The sequence below is a fragment of the Pleuronectes platessa genome, chromosome 22, assembly GCF_947347685.1.
Source record: "Pleuronectes platessa chromosome 22, fPlePla1.1, whole genome shotgun sequence".
Lineage (NCBI taxonomy): Eukaryota > Metazoa > Chordata > Actinopteri > Pleuronectiformes > Pleuronectidae > Pleuronectes > Pleuronectes platessa.
This window is the reverse complement of record NC_070647.1, coordinates 6,713,896-6,732,094: the sequence shown is the minus strand read 5'-3', so window position 1 is coordinate 6,732,094 and position 18,199 is coordinate 6,713,896. Positions and strand designations below refer to the sequence as shown.

At 42.1% G+C, this 18,199-nt stretch overlaps 2 protein-coding genes across 5 annotated transcripts in view; one reads left to right on the top strand and one right to left on the bottom strand.

The window, feature by feature from the left end:
• The first annotated feature begins 777 nt into the window (after positions 1-777).
• LOC128428464 (HMG box-containing protein 1) lies at positions 778-6,692 on the top strand. 4 transcript variants are annotated; one of them, XM_053414641.1, is made up of 13 exons: positions 778-873; positions 2,512-2,609; positions 2,983-3,090; positions 3,219-3,438; positions 3,743-3,878; positions 4,065-4,176; positions 4,309-4,400; positions 4,645-4,801; positions 4,893-5,037; positions 5,189-5,313; positions 5,508-5,691; positions 5,786-5,927; positions 6,042-6,692. In XM_053414641.1, exons 2-13 carry the CDS (start codon positions 2,519-2,521, stop codon positions 6,051-6,053), a joined length of 1,524 nt encoding a protein of 507 aa, XP_053270616.1. In that variant the 5' UTR covers positions 778-873; positions 2,512-2,518; the 3' UTR covers positions 6,054-6,692. The 4 variants fall into 4 exon arrangements, with proteins under 4 accessions (XP_053270616.1, XP_053270618.1, XP_053270617.1 ...); XM_053414643.1 differs by having other exon boundaries at positions 859-1,189; XM_053414642.1 differs by having other exon boundaries at positions 859-2,425.
• Positions 6,693-10,957: 4,265 nt separating this feature from the next.
• The window catches only part of ptprz1b (protein tyrosine phosphatase receptor type Z1b), a 65,339-nt gene continuing 58,097 nt past the window's right edge, over positions 10,958-18,199 (bottom strand). The window contains exons 18-32 of the mRNA XM_053415451.1: positions 16,351-16,371; positions 15,875-15,971; positions 15,700-15,782; positions 15,471-15,605; positions 14,800-14,935; positions 14,557-14,710; positions 14,340-14,475; positions 14,080-14,226; positions 13,901-13,994; positions 13,266-13,339; positions 13,022-13,150; positions 12,585-12,737; positions 12,272-12,414; positions 12,031-12,166; positions 10,958-11,796 (exon numbers count right to left, since the gene is read on the bottom strand). Coding sequence (XP_053271426.1) covers positions 11,653-11,796; positions 12,031-12,166; positions 12,272-12,414; positions 12,585-12,737; positions 13,022-13,150; positions 13,266-13,339; positions 13,901-13,994; positions 14,080-14,226; positions 14,340-14,475; positions 14,557-14,710; positions 14,800-14,935; positions 15,471-15,605; positions 15,700-15,782; positions 15,875-15,971; positions 16,351-16,371 — 1,782 coding nt within the window. The 3' untranslated portion in view covers positions 10,958-11,652. The remainder of the gene's footprint in view (positions 11,797-12,030; positions 12,167-12,271; positions 12,415-12,584; positions 12,738-13,021; positions 13,151-13,265; positions 13,340-13,900; positions 13,995-14,079; positions 14,227-14,339; positions 14,476-14,556; positions 14,711-14,799; positions 14,936-15,470; positions 15,606-15,699; positions 15,783-15,874; positions 15,972-16,350; positions 16,372-18,199) is intronic.

Genomic DNA, 18,199 nt, shown 5'->3' with positions numbered 1-18,199 from the left:
ATCTAGCTAAAACTACCTGTTGTACTAGTTACCCTGGACACATGAACACACAGCTAAAGGCTATTTGGCTCCTGCTGCAAATATCAGCCACATGCATACCTGCATTTCCACTTGTTCTCACACATGCTTCACCTGAGTTTATTGCCTTTCTTGTTTTGCAATGCCTCTGTTATCACTACACTAAACACTTGGATGCTTTATTTGCTTTCATTCTTGAATATTTACTGTGTCATATGATCACATTATTTCTCTAAGAGCTGTCATCTGGAACACGTCTGCTTTCTGTCCCCAGAGTCTAAACTAAAAATGGAGAAGCAGCGTTCAGTCTCTCTCTCTCTCTCTCCCAGAGAACTGCAGGTCCGCTGCAAATCTTAAATCCTTCCTTTGAATCAATGCTGAACACATCAAATAATTACACATTTATTTCAGTGCACTGTTACCGTCCCTCTTAATTCGTTTATTTCTTATTCTCCATGCAAACATTTTAAATTTCTTTTGAAATGCCGCTTATGTTGCTTTTACAATTTGTCATTGTCAATTTGTTGCCTTGTTGATGAAATGTTCTACACAAACAAACTCACCTTACCTTAATGTCTTAATGTGTTTATGTATTATATATATTATATATGTTTCTACTTGTTGTATCTTGTGAAACTAGAGCTGAATTGTTTTTTCCTGTGAGCTACTTTCTGTTTTGCTTCCATCACTTAAAACCCACCCTGTGTTTTATTGTTGTGATGAAGAGAACAAGCCTGCCCGAACGGGCCAATGAGGACGAGGGACACTGTTGACCGACATCAGGTGTGGCCAATGGGATCGCCGGGGGAGTTGTGTTTATACCCGCCCCCTTCCCCGTACAAGGAGACTGTTTTGGTGAGTTGAGGAAAGTTCATTGAAATCGTTTGTGGCTTTTAAAGCGTTGAATGTGACGAGTGTTCGCTGCAGTTGACAGATGAGTCTTTAAACTCGACCCGGGGACGATGAGCGGAAGCTGTCAACCTGTAGTTCGAGTCGTAAACACGTCCTCGCTCCTCGTCGCGCAGCTCCATTGTTGTTAGCTTCTTGTTTTGTGCTAACTGGCTCCGCGCGACAAGATGGCTCGTCTGTTTTGAAAGTGTTCGCTCGCATTCCCCACGCTCACAACCACAGACACGTCGGTAACTCGTCTGTTATGACACGTTCAATAGAGGTCTGTGCTTGTTGTCGTCGATTAATTCAGTTTTCAGCAGCTTTCACTTGTTGGTTTCGCCACAGCAGACGTAACTTTGCTCGGTTTTGAATTTTAAACCGTGGTGACATCTATCACTCTTTATCAGTGTATACCATCACAGCAGACATGTTGTTCTCTGTGGTTAAAGTGGTTTGTTTGACTGGTATCATCGCCAACCGTCCGCGTTGAATGAATGAGCTTCGTCTGCGCGTGCGCACGGAATCTCAAAGTTTATAAACAAGAGGGAGTCACATGACGACACATTGTGAAATAGATAAACACGCTCCCGTCGCCTGCGGAATGCGACTATTTCACGGTGTTATTCCCCAAAGTCCGCATCACCGGATCGGAGCGTTGAGCAGATGAACGCAATGGATCTTTGTCAATGTGTCTATACTTAGCTGGCAGCCGTCCCGATGCGACCCTGTGTCCCCCCGTCACCCCAAACCATATCCCTCCGGATCATGTTCCCCCTCCTCTGCGTGGGTGGAACGTTTATGTCAGGATTGTAATGTGACACTTATGTGTAGATTCAACTTCCCAGCAGATCCAGTGCTCTAAAGCAGGGGTCTTCAACGTTTTTCAGGCCAAGGACCCCCAAACTTGTGGAGCGATGGAGCAGGGACTCCCTACTATATATATATATATATTGTATAAAATTGTGTTTTATATTCAACTGGGCCTAGTGCCATGTATAAACATAGCTACCCTGTTATTGTGCATTCAATACTAAGCTATTCAAATATTACACAGGTTCATATATTCCTGTTTTTAATGTAAACATGTGCAAGGTACAGGGTGGCCATGCCACTGCCATTTATAAACATACATCTTGCATACAACAGTGAGCTATTAAAGCAATTCACAGATTCATGTTTTTATTTTAAACATGCATGTAGAAGAGACAGTGAATCTTCAAGCCATCTGTGGATTGCACACATACTCCCACATTAGTGAGATGTCTGACCCTGATGGGTAGCACACAACTTATCTAATCTTGGGCGGATGGGGGTTGTCGGGCAGAGGGTCAAATCAGCCTCACAATATGTCGGATGCATGTTAATGTGTATTTAAAGACATTTAAACTTGTGGGAAAAAAATTGGTTAGAAAAAAAAAAATTTGTCTCATCAACCAAAGATTTCGCGACCCCCCTGCAGTACCTCCGCGTTCCCCCTAGGGGTCGCGAACCCCCTGTTGAAGACCTCTGCTCTAAAGTATTAAAATATATTCATTCACATCTAAAAAATAAATCGCATGTAAAAGCAGTGTAAAGTATAATCCAGCTCTCTGCCTGTTTCAGTGACATCATGGTGTGGGAGGTGGTGACCCCAGCTGTGCTGTCCGGCGACCCCAAGATCCACAAGGTCCGGGAGCCAGAGCTTCAGGCTGAACACACAGGTAAAACATCTGCACTGCATCATTCATGACATAAATCTATTAATGATGTACTTCAATAAGTCAGAGTTGCACTTTAATAAAGTTTGGTGACTCACAAGAGACAGAGAAAAACAAGAGAATGGTTAATAACTGAACAAATAATTTGTATTAATAATATAATAAGTTTTAGAAAGTTTTTCATGTTTTGCTGCTTGTTCTTCTATTATTCAGTGTGATATAATATTACTTTTCCTTATTTATAATACTAAAACTTTGGTATTCTATTCAGTAAATCAAAATTTGTATTTAAAGGCTAACTATAGTTAAAACACAAATTCAACCTGTAAGAGTCGATCATGTGAGCTAACTCTGGTTTCTCTGTTCTCACCTTCAGTAGTGATGACGGATGTAGAAGGGGACCAGTCACATGAGCTGCTCCGCTGTGACGAGCACTTCCCCTCCTCACCTGGCTGCCCCACCAGTGACAGCCACATGGAATATGGTACATAACACTAGGCTTAACACAGCAGGTGAAATAGTATTGAGATGAATGTGGGCTCATGTGTTTTCTAAATTCTGAAATAATTAGGGAAGCAAACCTTTCACCGGGTGTTTGCCTTCTCTTGCCAGATGACCTTCCAGATTTACAGGAGGTTCGGGAGGAGGCGGAGCCAACAGCGCCACCTGTGTACCAGGTGGGGGTGTGTGTGTCCCACCAGTGTGTCCCACCAGGAGGTGCATACACAATGGCACACAGCCCACAGCCTCCTGACACACGCTGGCTCACGCAGCTGGCTCACATCGCCACCGGGCCCCAGAGCCCCCTGCTGCAGGGGTCTCCTCACAGCAGGTAGGTGCACTTTGTACTAAAATTTAAGTTATATTGAGAAAAAGTGTTGCCGTTACTTCATATCTTCAAAATGACTTTTAACTAAAAAAATTCCTGTGAGGACTATTTTTGCCATTTTAATTATAGTATCCCTTTTACCACTAAGTACTTGTATCGCGTCTCCCCATCCACAGGTCTTTAAGAACACAAATAGCAGGGCTTTAGGATTTTAGACAACTGGGGTCAAGAGTCCAAACATACTCCATGCAACCGCAGGCTCCTTCTCCTTCTGACCTTCAAATTTACAAGTCTGTGTCATTTGCAGCTCCTCCCTGGTGTGCATCTCCAGGATCAGCAGTGATCTACATTCCTACGCCCGGCCTCCTCCTCCTCCTCCTCCTCTCCCCAGCAGCTCCCTGTCGCCCCCTCGAGGCCATGGGAGGGAGCGTCGACACAGCAGGGTAGAGCTAATGTTTGCCTGCTTCCTTTTCTTTGTTTGTTTCATCCCCACTCACTGCCACTTTATACAATATCTGTTGAACACCACAGCTTCCACCTGTAATTATCTTTGGAGTTTTAAACTCATGGTGCTTTTCGGCTCTGAGTCAGTTCTGTGTTGACAATGCTTTTCTTTCCTGTTTCCACAGACGAGCAGTGAATGTGGCTCTGCCGTGTCGACCAGATCCTCTCTCTCTGATGACGAAGACATGGGCTGGAGCTTCTCCTGGCCCCCCACTGCTTGGCACTGTTTTCTCAAAGGTACACACACACAAACACACCCACAAACACACACGTATACACTTGAAAAATATGTACAAGAACACATCTCTGTATGGTTTTATATCATCTGTTTCATATACTGAATGGGTGACCGCTCTTTTCTGCCATCAGGCACTCATCTGCGTTTCCACAGTGGCCGTAACGTAGAGTGGCAGGAAGCTGAGGAGTTGGATTCTGCTGAGAAAGACTCCAGATCTCTGAAGGTACATCATGCAACAAGTCTGTGGCCACACTTAAGCTGTTTCAGACAGAAACTCCAGAGAATGTCCAAACAACAGAGTCCCGCCTTTCATCTGTTCTATAACAGATTCACTAGAACCGACACGTCAGACCACAACACATATTTAAACAACACATATATATATACAGCTTTACAATAAATGCTTATCTGTAAAGCTGTATATATATATATGTGTTGTTTAAAAACCACTGCTCCCTCTTTCACAGAGTTACGGCTCTGAGGGTCTGCAGCTGGTGGAGCGCTCGGAGGCGGTGTTGTCTGGTCGCGCCGTCCTACAGCTGACCTTTGACCCCGGTGCATTTGGACATGTGCCTATGACCGCCCGGTGCCAACTCGACCACCCCTTCTATGTGAAAAACAAAGGTAGGAGTGATGCCGACATAAACGCTACATCCGATTGATCAGCTTCGCTGAAATGACTTCTTTACACGTTGTCCGTCCTTCTGTCCATCAGGATGGTCATCCTTCTACCCAAGTTTGACTGTGGTGCATTATGGGATACCGTGCTATGAAATGAAGGTAGGAGACGTTTGCCTGCCTCCAGGACACAGAGATGCCAAACACACAGACGACTCACTGGTCTTCGACGCCTTTAGGAGGTAAAATAGATCATTTTTAGTCTTTTACTGAAAATGATTCAGTGTTGTTTGCTTTTCAAAACCCCAGAAAGCAAAACAAAGGCCCAATGCCAATCACCAGGTTGATATTTGTGTGTTTAAAGACCTCTGTTTGTGTGTGACTCTTTCTCAGTCACGATTTCACTCCTCTGGACTCGTCTGCGGTTTACGTGTTGAGCAGCATGGCCAGACGGCGGCGGGCCTCCCTGTCCATCGCAGGAGCTGCTTCTCCAGACAGAGACGCACCACATGGTGGAGGTACTGTGTGAATAAGCAGAGACATTAGGAGCTGGCACAAAATATACACAAATAGTAAGATATAAAACCACTGGAGCACTGTTGAGGATAAAGTTAATGAGAAAGAAAAGAGAATGTAGTAATTGGTGATTGTCAGCTCAGGGGGATTAAAAAAAAATATCTTTGTCTTACATGAATCTGTTTGAATCCCACAGAAGCCCACAGTCCCAGCCACTCCAGCTCTCCTCATCAAAAGCCAATCAGGGGCCAGCCTGCCGGTGCACAGAAAGGAAGTAATGCCCCGCCTGTTAAGTGCAAGAGGCCAATGAACGCCTTCATGCTGTTCGCCCAGAAGTTCAGGGTGGAGTACACGCATATGTACCCGGGCAAAGACAACAGGTAGCTGTGCTCTCTGATGTGTGCAGTGAAGCTGCAAGGTGGATACGTGTGTGTTTAATGTTAGTGCATGTGTGTGCGCGTGTGTGTGTGGTAGAGCGATCAGTGTCCTCCTTGGCGAGCACTGGAAGAAAATGCGAAATGAGGAGAGGCGGGCGTTCACCCTACAGGCCAAAGCCCTCGCAGACGAACAGAAAAGACTCAACCCAGACTGTTGGAAACGCAAACGAACCAACTCTGTAAGGACACACCAACACACACACAAACACACAAACACACACTAACACAGACATAGACACACACAGTTTGTTTTGTACTGCAATTTAATTCAATTCCTCCTCTTTGCCTAACAGGGTTGTCAGTGAAATTAAGGCCACAGAGATGAAAAGAGGACAAACACAAATATGAGAAAGTGACAAAGAAAAGAAAAACCGTGCTGAGCCTAATACTTTGCTTGGATATAAGATTTGATATACAGACGGGCCTTGAACTCCCTAAGCGAAAGATTTACTTCCGCTTTTTTTAAAGATTCTGCCAAACCATGTCTCGGTCGAAACGAGAGGCAGTGTCTGCTTTCAAAAAATGTCCCCTTCCTCTCACTTGCTTTTAGAATGAGCTGATTGTTCAGAGGCAAACATCTTTATACTCTTATCGTGAATTAAAACAAGGTGTCTCCATCTTCAGTGAGGACACATTTCCAAACTAGATTAAGACACAGATCATCAGGGTTCTCGCTACGACTGGAACTCCACAAGTGATAATAGGAATGTGACAAGAATATTACATTAAATAAGTGTGATGATTTTCAGTTTCTCATGCTTGGGTGGGCGTTGTGGTGCTGTAGCATTTAAGTCGAAAATGTAGCAATTTCCCCCAAATTATACTTATATTATAAAGAAATATACAAATTATTTAGTGCTTTTTTTTTTACTTGTAATTGATGTATTTCGCAAGATATTTGATGTAATTCATCCTGGAAAATGTAATAATTAAGTTAGTAAGTGGCTCATACCTCCGCCAAGGCCAAACAGAATATAACAAAAATTTTGCACCAAAATAATGAAACCACATTTTTTATTGGATCTGCACTAAACTCAGAGATATCAGTCACCTGATGCCGGATTATATTCATCAAGATCCATGAATAGTTCCCTGGAGAATTGGTTTATATATAAAATGAAAGAAATCCCGGATCCATCCCTTTTTCCAGATCTGCACCAACATTTAATTGGTTCTTTCTCAGCCCATTTCCTATTCTTCCTCCAAACTGACATCAGTTCAGTATTTTTTAGTAATCTTGCTCATAAACCTACAAATTCCTACAAAGGAATGGACAGGGGTGAAATCATAACCTCCTTGGCGAAGGTAACACGAGTACATCACACATCCTTGACTGGCTTACGGGCTATATCTACCACAACTTAACAAATAACAGGCCTTAAAATAAAGACATTTTAATCAATTTAAATGTTTTAGATGGGAAAAAAACTTCCATCTAACTCTGATCTGTCTTAAATTGTTATGATTGACAGCCTCTATAGCAGTTAAGGATTCAGAAGTCCTTTACTTCCTTTTGAAGAGCTTTTATTTTGAAAAAGGAGTTTCCTTTGTGAAATGCAGTGTAATAAGATAGTGGCTGTTGTGGTCGCTGATTATGCCAAAAGTACCGTATCGCCATTGTAGTACAGGTACTATTAACATAATTTCCCTCCTAATGGTCGATAGACAAATCGTTAGCTCTATGTTGCTGCTTTCTCTTTGCCATAATAACATGTTTTTAATGTGTTCTGTCAAAGTGTGTTTGTGTATAATCAAAGAAACATGAATGCAGGAGAGGGTTCATGTTTCTCACAGCTTTATAAAAAGCTTTATTTAAGAAGTGTTTAGCAAAATATCATCCACCAGTTAGACCGGTCAGAAAAACAACTTTCACTTTCAGTGTCAAAATAGTACAAGATATTTTAAAACCAGTTGCAGCACTTTTCAGTTCTAAACAAAGGAAACTGCTTTGATAAATGGTGTGGAAACAAATTTGGGGAACAGCATCGGTATAATAATGTTCAGTTTTTGTAATATTTAAAAAGAAATCTATTTTTGGTGTGTATTTTAATCGAGGTGTTTTTGTTTTTTGGATTTTTTAAGGTCAGAAAAGCAACCGACAGTATTTCTCATTTCTTTAAAACTCAGCATTTCACTCTTGTTCAATGTGTCACAAACCCCCCTTTGGTTGAAAAGATGGAGGGGAGTGTTGCTCTCAGAGCCCTGAGGAGTCAGGACTTATTTTTAGCTTGAAACAAACTGTTGCACACAAAGTTTTTAAAAACAGAGTAAGTTGAGGAGCTTTTAGAATAATTACAGATAACACGACGAGACAGCCCCGGGCCCTCAAGGACTTACTGGATATTAGGCTTCTGACCACCGACTGTCTGTTTGAAGATCTGGCTTAAGTCCATCTGTAAAAATGTTTGCCTGAAAAGTAAAACCCAGGACTAAGAAAGCGTTAAACACGTTGAGTAAAAATTGTACCTTTAATAAAAACCCAGCGTCGTTAAAGTAATAGTACATTTACCTCAAATACTGAGTGGATACTCTCTAACCAGGTGTGTGAGGCTTTAGAAAACATGGTGTGACTGTATGAATCTGTGTTTTCATGTGTGAAGGCAGGAATCTGCTTTGGGTTTCAATCGTAGGCTGTTTATAAAGATGGACGACATGATGGCTCCCCAAAAGTGAAGCCACAGTGTCTGGATTGCCCCCTGCTGGCTGGCTGTAGTATGGCATAAATCATGCCTCCTCCATGTTAGAGGCAAACTAAAAAGTCAAAGATGGTTTCTGTCATTTTTGTTATCAAACTGATTTTTATTCAGTTATCTGATGCTATAAAAACCGAGTGAAACTGGCTTCCAATGACGTTAAAAGCACAAAATAGCAGCATCCATATCCCAGATGTTTGACGTCCATCTTTATTCACTGTCTGATTTCAATGCTTGAAAAAAAAATGTTTTTACAGAAAATAATGAATATTTCCAGAATATTTCCAGCGCTCACACTCTCACTGCATAACGAGGTTTATTCTTAATGCACTATATACACTTTATCTTTTTTGACTGCTACAGTATCACGACAAATATTAATGTGACTATATACAGAAATATCTATTTTTTGGTTCTGACTTAATCTTTGTTACACTTTCATGGTTGTGCCTTGATTATTTGACTTTTGTATGTCGTTGTGATTGTGTCGTGTACAGGTCCATCAGGGGAGACAATGCAATATATTGTATTATAGTATAAATAAAAGCATGAGAAATTTATTTCCCTTTTGTCCTGCGTGTATTTTCTTGTTTCAGACCATTTAAAAAAAAAAAAAAATAAAAAACCCTTTTCCCGACCAGAAAAATAAGAGATAAAGCAAACGCAGTTTGAAACAATTCTTTAATTGTGCTGCTTCAGCCTGTTGCTATATACAAACTGCACCAGTATATATCTGGAGATAAAGGTATAGACATTAAGCTGCTACATAATCATAAAGAGAATAAAAAGAGACAACATTCCATTAAAACTATAAACATGATCAATATTTCCAGGCTAAAATTATCAAATAGAAACCACACAGTTATTTATATATATATATTTGTGTAAATGGCTAGAAAATCACCTTTTATAGTAAAATAGAAAATATATAGAGGTACAATATAAACATACGGTAATTTGGACTTTCAATGTGTTCAGGGATATTTACACACAAACAGTGGGAACAGCGACTCAGAGCGCGATTGATTCAGTCGGACGCAAAGGAAACATTTGGACTTTACTCAAAAATTGGAAACAGTCATAAAGAGTGGCACGGGGACACAGAGAGAGTCACAGCTTTTCAGTTTCCCACCCCCTCGGCTCATTGTCTGAAATCTGAGTGTCTGCAGCAACAACAGAAGATAAACGATGTCGTGATTTTCCTCTGGCTGATTCCCCCCCGTTGATTATTCTGCAACAAGACTCATCTGAGAGGTCGGGATATTTTTCTGCTCACCATCAAAACATCAGAATCCAGATATCGATTTCAACCGACCACAGCTACAATCTGAGTTTGATGGATATCACTTTATTACCTCCCCTCCCACCTCTACAACACTGAGACACTCATCCCCTTTAAGAAAATAGATACAGACCACACATCAGTCTTATTATTTTGGCATGTTATTCCCACAGTTGTATCAAAACAGTTTTTTCAGGACAATAGCATGAGTTACAAAAAGGCACCAGAGACCATGTGGCAGTGGCAACGAGACAGAAGCAGGAGAATTCAACAGCAGTAAACACCAGCGGTCATTTCACTGTCACGAGTGAGGCCTTCAAGGTTTTGGTTATTAAAACGTTTCAAAAAATTCTGCCAATTATTGTGCAGGGAATCAAAGGTTTTGCAGGAAATATTATCATCAATCTCATGGTTCTTTAGACTGATTTGTACTTTTATTAGTAATCATTTCATTTCAAAATTTTAAAAGGAAAGATGAAAAGAAAAGCTTAGAAAGTAACAACGGCGGAGAAACAATAGATGAGAAACTACAATTAAAAGAAATAAAATTTAAAGAAAGATTCAGAATAAAGGATTTTAGAGACGGGTCTTTACTGTGATTAAAAAAACAATAATATACAACGAAATAATGAAATTAGAATTTCGTTTTCACTTTTTCAAAAATACATTTTTATTCTATATATTCGCCTGTTTTTAACAGACTTTTGGCCGTTTCTCGGAAAGTACTGAACCTCTGCTGCACGAAGCTTCACACTGAACAGTCCCAGTTTTCCGCTGGAAAGGCAGTGAAGCTTTTTTGGTTCCACACTTTTTAACATGGGATTGTTTCCACTTCGTTTCATAAACCATCACATTTTTAATAATCCATGTGCTTAGATCATCAACTTTTAATCTGCAGCCCTTTTTTTGTTTTGTAATGTAGAAGTTTGTAATGCTCCAATCAGGTGGAGGTTTCACAGCCTGCTTTAATCCAAACACTGTTTATGTGCTGATCTATAAAAACATAAGAACAGGATCTATTAACCATATGTAATGCCATTAGTTAACTTATAAACCCTGTGTGAAGGCTGCTGCTACGACGATACCACGGATAACACCAGAAATGTGCATCTGGTAAATTCTGTAATTTAGCCTTCTAACACGGGGACCCTGTTCAGACCTGGTTTTAACATGTGTCCTCAATGCGTCCCGATCCGATCCCTGAACCCCCCTCCCCCCCTCCCCTCTACAGTTTCACAATCAATCCAATGGATTTTATATCACATTTATTCTTCTCAATGATCACATGTTGATTTGTTTGTAGCCAACAAACCAATATCAACACTGGTCAACACATCATGGTTTATACTCTTTTTGGTCACATTTGTTTTCGCAGCTGCATGAATTCACTCACTCACTCACTCGCTCACTCACTCACTCAGCTGTTATCAGACACATCTGAAAACTCACACGGGGTAAAAACAGCACAAATTACAGTTGTGTTTATTCGTCACAGGAGATCGATCGGGACAGATGTTAGAACCAGATGTTAGAACCAGAAGTTAGCACCAGGTGTGAACAGGGTCCGACAGCAGCCTATGGAAAGACCAGTCACCTGTAATGATCTGTCTCTCAACCCGCCGGACGTGTTGACTGAGCTCAGAGACTAAATGAAGTCACTATATGGAGATCCTGGCCCTGCTCTGATTTTGTTTCCACATTCTAACACCTGCAGTGGTTTAGATGACTTAAGGCTTTACTGGATTAAACTGGATCGTTAGGTTTTATATTTTTAATAATGACGCAACACACTGTGCAGTCAGGCAGCAGCATGGACCCAGCTGTGAACCACAATGTTCATTCTCTCATCACAAGCCCAACCTCAGTCACCACATCACTGGAGTGTGCGTTTCTGTGTGTGTGTGTATGTGTGTTTGTGTGTTTGTGTGTCTACATGAGTGACTCCAGGCTCTCTGCGATGTTGGTCTGTCCCAGTGGTACAGATCCGTTGGTCTCTGGACTCTGCAGGGCTCTCTCATCCTCTTGGCTGCTCACCAGACTCAGCACCGCATGGTACAGATACTGGTACTGCTCCTGTGGGAACACACACACACACACACACACACCTTCTCAGACTGCTCCTGCCATATACTTATATCAAAATACACATCAACAGCCACTTCTTACCAAGATGAGGAATTACCCGCAAACCCCGAAAACAAGTAAATATGGCTGAAAATAACTTGCTTATTAGGTTTTTATTAATTTAAAGTTCATAAATATGTGGTGTTTGTGTGTGTGTGAGTGTGTGAGTGTGTCAGTACTTACTACATCATTGAATACCCCAGGCCTCATGAGATTGGTCATCCGTGCCACCTGGTAGACGTCTACAGCCCCCTCCTCCTCCAGCTGACTGGACAAGGTGCTGAGAGCACAGAACAGCCCTGATGTAGCACCTCCCAACCTACAAACACACACACACACACACACACACAATCAAAATAGAACACAGCAAATTTTGGTGGCCCTGGTGTGGAATGACTGAGCGATGCCGTCTCGGTGTACTCACGGATCATGTATGACGGTGGGCCTGTCGGTGTGTCGGCTGTGCTCCCTGACCGCGTTGACCAGATCAAAACTGTTCCTGATGGGACTGTCTGGGTTCGGCCAGCAGGGGGCGCTGTACTCTCGCACCTCCAGCACATAATTGTTCTGGATGGATGCAGAGAGAAACAGAGACGAAGGATTCAAGATGTGTTAGAGTGAGACAGTCCAGTGTCTTCATAACTGTCTCAACACGTACTTGTACAATTTGCTGTGTGTGTGTGTGTGTGTGTGTGTGTGTGTGTGTGTGTGTGTGTGGTCGTGTGTGTGCGTGTTACCACTGTGGACTCCAACATGAAGTCTTGCATCAAGAGTCTCTCATCATTGGACAGAGAGACATGCTCCTCCCCCGATTGCGAAACAATGAAACCCTCAAAGCACATTGGTTGGTCTTTGCCAGGCCAGTAGACACAGCCCCCCCCCTCTTCACTCTGACATAAACAGGCAAACAGTAGGATGTGTGTTGATATACGGCATTTGACATAGGACGACAATGTTTTTTAAATTTAAACTAAACATCCACCTATTTAGTCCAGCTTTTATTTTGTATTTTATAATTTAGTAGTTTCATTTTTCATATTTACATTGTATCAATATTATATATTGTGTTTTACTTAAATCCTTGTGTTGATTATATATAAATACATGTTTGAAAGGTGCTATAAATAAAGAATGTTTGCATGTGTGTGTGTGTGTGTGTGTGTTTGTGTTGTACCTGACAGTGTGCGTCCGGCAGGCGAACAACAGTGTGTGTGTTGTGTTCCCAGATCATTCTCCAGAAATCAGCCACCGTGCTGCTCAGAGGAGTCTGGCTCACTATGAACTCTTTACTGTGGTGATGTCCCTGTGAGAAACGTGAGCAGCTTCACTTTAACTGATGTGCAAAATGAAAACAAAAACAGCAACAACCCTTTAATTGAATCCGATTGGGATGAATGCACAGAGGGCAGTTTTGTTACCGTGACGTAGGAGGCGTTGATGAAGCCGGTGGTGTTTGTTTCGCAGGCGGTCAGACACACTCTTGATCTCTCCACTGTACAAAAACACAAACATGTAAGTTTTCAATTAAACATCTGAAAATGTGAAATCCAGTGTTGTTTATGGGCCTCTCTTCACTGCACTGTCACAATAAGAGTCATTCATGTGATCTTATACCTCAGTCCACGACTCACTTAAAGTCACACTTAACTACTTTTTTACCTTAAAATAGCAGCTCAAAAATGAGTTTGATGCTTTGATTCCGACCCCTCACCCTGAATGTCTGTTCTTCATGCTCTATGTATCTTTAGGTCTGATGGTCTGTGAGAAGTTAACAACTCGCTGATAGTCGCAGGTTAAATGGTCAGACTCAGGTCAAAAAGTTCAGGAATAATGTTGAACTATAGATCATTTAAAAATACTGAGAAATCATTAAAAAACAATGTTTATATCCAAAATTCAGCGAGGAAACGTTTCAAATATACGAACTCTAAAGAACTCTAAACACAGTCTGGTAAACACTATTTGTTACAAACTGTTAAAACACAAATTAATTCTAAAAGTTACTCTTAATATCCTCTATGTTTGGGACGGTTAATCATCCAGATCTGCTTACCAGGCATCAGAGCTCTGGCTCTGTTCTTCTCAGCGTTGCCATCTTTCAGGGCCGTGCTGTAGTCTGCGTGCTTCGCCTGACGCTGACTGATCAACTGGAACACAAAGAAAACACTCATCATGTTCACTCTGCACAGTTACACGAGAACAAAAATGATCGAGAACCCAAGTTTGCTCTACTTTGAACTGTTTGTCCATGCGCGTCCTGCCTGACAGCCCAGGGGTCAGGAGGTCAGACACGTAGGTGTGGAGGAGGTCAGACGTCACTGAGGTGTCCCGGCTCAAGATGGCCTCCACCAGGGCATCATGGATAAATACATACTGCTCCTAAAGGACAGAGACACATGTTCTTGATGAGGACTGACTGAACAGAAACCAAAAACAGTGTGTGTGTGTGTGTGTGTGTGTGTGTGTGTGTGTGTGTGTGTTGGTTCACTTACCTCTGTCTGAACCAGGAAGTTCCTCTGAGTCCGCACGTGCTTCAGGAAACCAAGAACGTTCACTGTCCCCTGATCCTGGATCTGCTGCAGCATGCCGTCTATCACAATGTAGGTTCCTGTTCTCCCTACGCCGGCACTGTGATGTGCACACATATCATGTCAACACACTGAGTACAGTCAACACATGTCACGGGCAGAAGAAGAACCTGTCCCCTACCTGCAGTGCACCAGTACAGGGCCCATCTCTTGTGTGCGGGCCCGGGACGATGCTCTGATGAAGGACAGGACAGGTAGAGTGTATTCTGGGACACCCATGTCAGGCCACTGGGTGTAGTGGTAGTGCATGACTGTGTGTTCGACTCTCTGGGACGCCTGGAGGACCAGAGGAGGGGTTGTTATGTGTCAAAGTTTCAACCGGAATCTGCGGCTCCTGTCGTGAGATGGTGTTTGTGTGTGTGCTGCACCTTATTTGAGGTATCCCTGACGGTGAAGGTCCGCAGTGTGTAGTACGCCAGGGTCTTGCTGCTTTTCAAGGTCACCTGGTACGGACCATACTCCTCCTGGTTCTCGTCTGGCCAGTACTGGTCACATTTTGTCTGTAGAAGGACAGTGAAGATAAAACCTGAGCACGTGACCAGTGGAGACTAGTGAGTCTGTTGGTACCCATGTCACACTGAGGGTGGCAGCAATCAAACACTGCTCATAGACTGTGTATAAAGATGGACGTCACATTTCCACTTCCTACCCTGATCCAGGAATGAGTAAATATCCCTAACGAATGCTGTCGTCCTACGATTGATTTAAATTGAGGAAAGGGGATCAGCTTTGTCTATTTTTGTCAGATATATGTTAAATATGGTTTGTGAGGCCATGTGACCTTTGACCATCCACATTTAATCATATCATCTGTGATCTTGAGCTTTGAAATTTGACCTTCATTCACCTTTGAGTCCAAGTGAATGTTTATACCACATTTTGAAGAAATTGAGATATCGTGCTCACAGGAATGGGACGGACGGATGGATGAGACCACTCTAAAACTCAAATGATGTGTGTGTACTAGATCAGATGATCTGTGTGTAAGCTGCTGCTGGCGTCAGACCGGTGTTTGTGTCAGTAGCGACCTCGTACCCGTCCTTTCTCCTTCAGGTTGGTGATCATGACGATCACTCCGATATTCTGCTGCCAGATCATCCTCCAGAAGTCTCCCCTGCCCGCTCGGAGGGGCCCCTGCGCTGCCACGTAGGCTCTGGTTCGCTCATAACCCTGCAGAGGGAAAAAAACACTGTTTACTGCAAGAACTGGACACTGTGAATACATTCAGTAAAAGTAGAGGAACATTAAAGAAAAGTGTACCTACATCAACAAAGTTAGCGTTGATGTAGTCCCCACATTTCCCGTCTTTGTCTAAACTGTTGACCAGCTTCACTCTGCTGTGGTCATCTGCGAGAGGACAAACACAAAATCAACTTCATCGTCAGTTTACACGACAACATGTGAATGTTGAGCCCCGACCGCAGAGCCCGGTGACGTACAGGCCAGGATGTTGATGTATCGGTTCTTGCTTTTGTTGTCGGGGTGGTTGGAGCTGTCGGTGGTGATGCCCATGTCCACTGTGCAGGCTTGTACCTCCTGAAACACAACAACACAACATACAGTACAACACATACAGGACTTGGTTTAATCACTCAGAGGACACTAAATAAAACTAACGATACAATATGCTGATTAAGCACAAGAACACAATTCTCTCTATTCCAAGTCAGTGCATTGTGTAGCTTTAAAGGCTCCAGGACTGACAACATATGCCAGAGATGAAGAGAGCAGCAGGTCCACCTCAATTTTTTCCCGACAACACAAAGTTTACATTTAATATCACGTCTGAAAAGATGCAGAGGGTCAACAGAGGATCAGATGCTGGAGATTTGATTTCAAACAAAGCTCGAGTCTTCCAACAAAAAGAAAACAGCACCCCCGCAGGTGAGGAGGGGTGATACTGCCGGCGTCTTACCTCGTAGGATTCTTTGACAATCTAATGGAGGGTGGTGAGGATGCAGAAAGCACGACGATGGTGGTGGAGGTGGTGAAGGGAGAGCGGGAAAGGGGACAAGATGACAGACAGACAGACAGACAGACAAGGAGTCAGTGCAGGTCCAGGAATATGGGGTTCAGATACACACAGAGAGGCTGTGCTCGGTGGGAATCACTGATGTTCCCACCTGATCTGTGAGACTTTGATTCTACTATTAAAGCATTTTGTCCAAATACATAAAAGACTTAAATCAAAGTTGCGATCTGACCACATGCTCCTCCAATATAGACTTTTGTTTTGTAAAACAAATTAACCTCCATGTAAATGTAGGATTGTAGAAAAGGTAAAAACACTGTAAGAAAATGGGGGAGACACATACAACACACTGGCAATTACACAGGAGTATATTACATTAATTGATCCTATCTGTGTGTGTGTTTCTCAAGAGGGTCATGCTCGGAGACACAGGTGACTTATGCCATGCAGATGCACCTGTTGGTAGAAATTAACCCACACGCTGTTCTCAATCAACAGATTCAGATTCCATTTCTACACATTACACATTAATAAAAACCTTTGTCCACATTTAAAAAACAAGAAGACGGAAGTTTTAAAAGGCTGAAAACATGTGACAGATATTTATTTATCTGTACAGATCATAAACTGTATATGAAGATGGACGACACGTCTCCACTTCCTCCCACTAAATCCAGAAAATGACGCCAAATTATTCCGGATACATGGCTGCCATTTTGCACATTCTGAGCCAGGGTCTGCACATTAGCAATCGTGGCAACACAGATACACTGACACATGCACTCGACCAATCATGAGTCAGTCTAAGCTGTCAATCATGACGTTTCACCTTGTTTTCAAAATAGCAACTGTACTGACAAACATCCACAAACACAATAACGCAATTAAAAGAGCTGCTCAGTTGCACTAGACAAAAATGCAAATTCTTTAAAGAAATACTAAACTTCTTTCAAAATAATAAACCTCTTTGAAAATACTACATTTATTTTAAAGATGCTTTAACAATAGCGACAGGTTTCTTTAGAAAATAGTACATTCTTGTAATGAAACTAAACGTCTTTTAAAGTATTAATTAGAAACATACTAAACTATTGAGGTAAAGGTGCAACTTCTTTATCAACATTAAATGTCTTTAAAAATACTAGTTATAGTAAATAAATAAATAAATAGGTTAAATAGTCAACATGGCAGAAAGGCCTTTAAGAGTAAGTGTTATTAATTAATATGCCAAGCTCAAGTGCGTGAGGTATTAGACATTAATAAAAACGACTTCAAATGACAGAAACTATCTTTGACGTGTTCTCGTTCAGCCAACACATGGTGAACGAGATGCAGGGTCTTCAGTTTGGGGATCAGACATGTCGTCCATCTTTGTATACAGTCCATAGTACAGATTTCTGCAAGCCTGCCACTGATATTTGAAGTTGTGAATGATTTTTGTGTATTTGAATTTAGAGACTAAAATGAGAACCAAGCAGGATTGCCATGGTTCGTACCAAACACGCCTCGTAACATGTTGCCTAGTATATAGCACATGGAAGTTACACATCAACACCGGGCCCAATGATACTCCTGCAGAGCGTGATGTTAATAGACATATGGAGGAGCATTAAGGGACCATGACAAATGAGATGTTATCTCCTGATAGGTCGTCCTCTTCAAGAACAGTCTCCCGACAGAGCACCCACCTACTGTCTCTAAATGGAGGATCATTTTATAAATATTTATTTTATCTTGCTTTCCCTCGTCCACAGATATTCCACTGAACCAGAAATAGTTTACGGTCCTATAC

Bases quoted from the DNA above. Each gene is read 5' to 3' on its own strand.
- LOC128428464 (XM_053414641.1), top strand. From the start codon at position 2,519: ATGGTGTGGGAGGTGGTGACCCCAGCTGTGCTGTCCGGCGACCCCAAG. The intron at 4,401-4,644 runs GTACATCATGCA...CCTCTTTCACAG, and splicing joins AAGACTCCAGATCTCTGAAG to AGTTACGGCTCTGAGGGTCT. The intron at 5,692-5,785 runs GTAGCTGTGCTC...TGTGTGTGGTAG, and splicing joins TACCCGGGCAAAGACAACAG to AGCGATCAGTGTCCTCCTTG.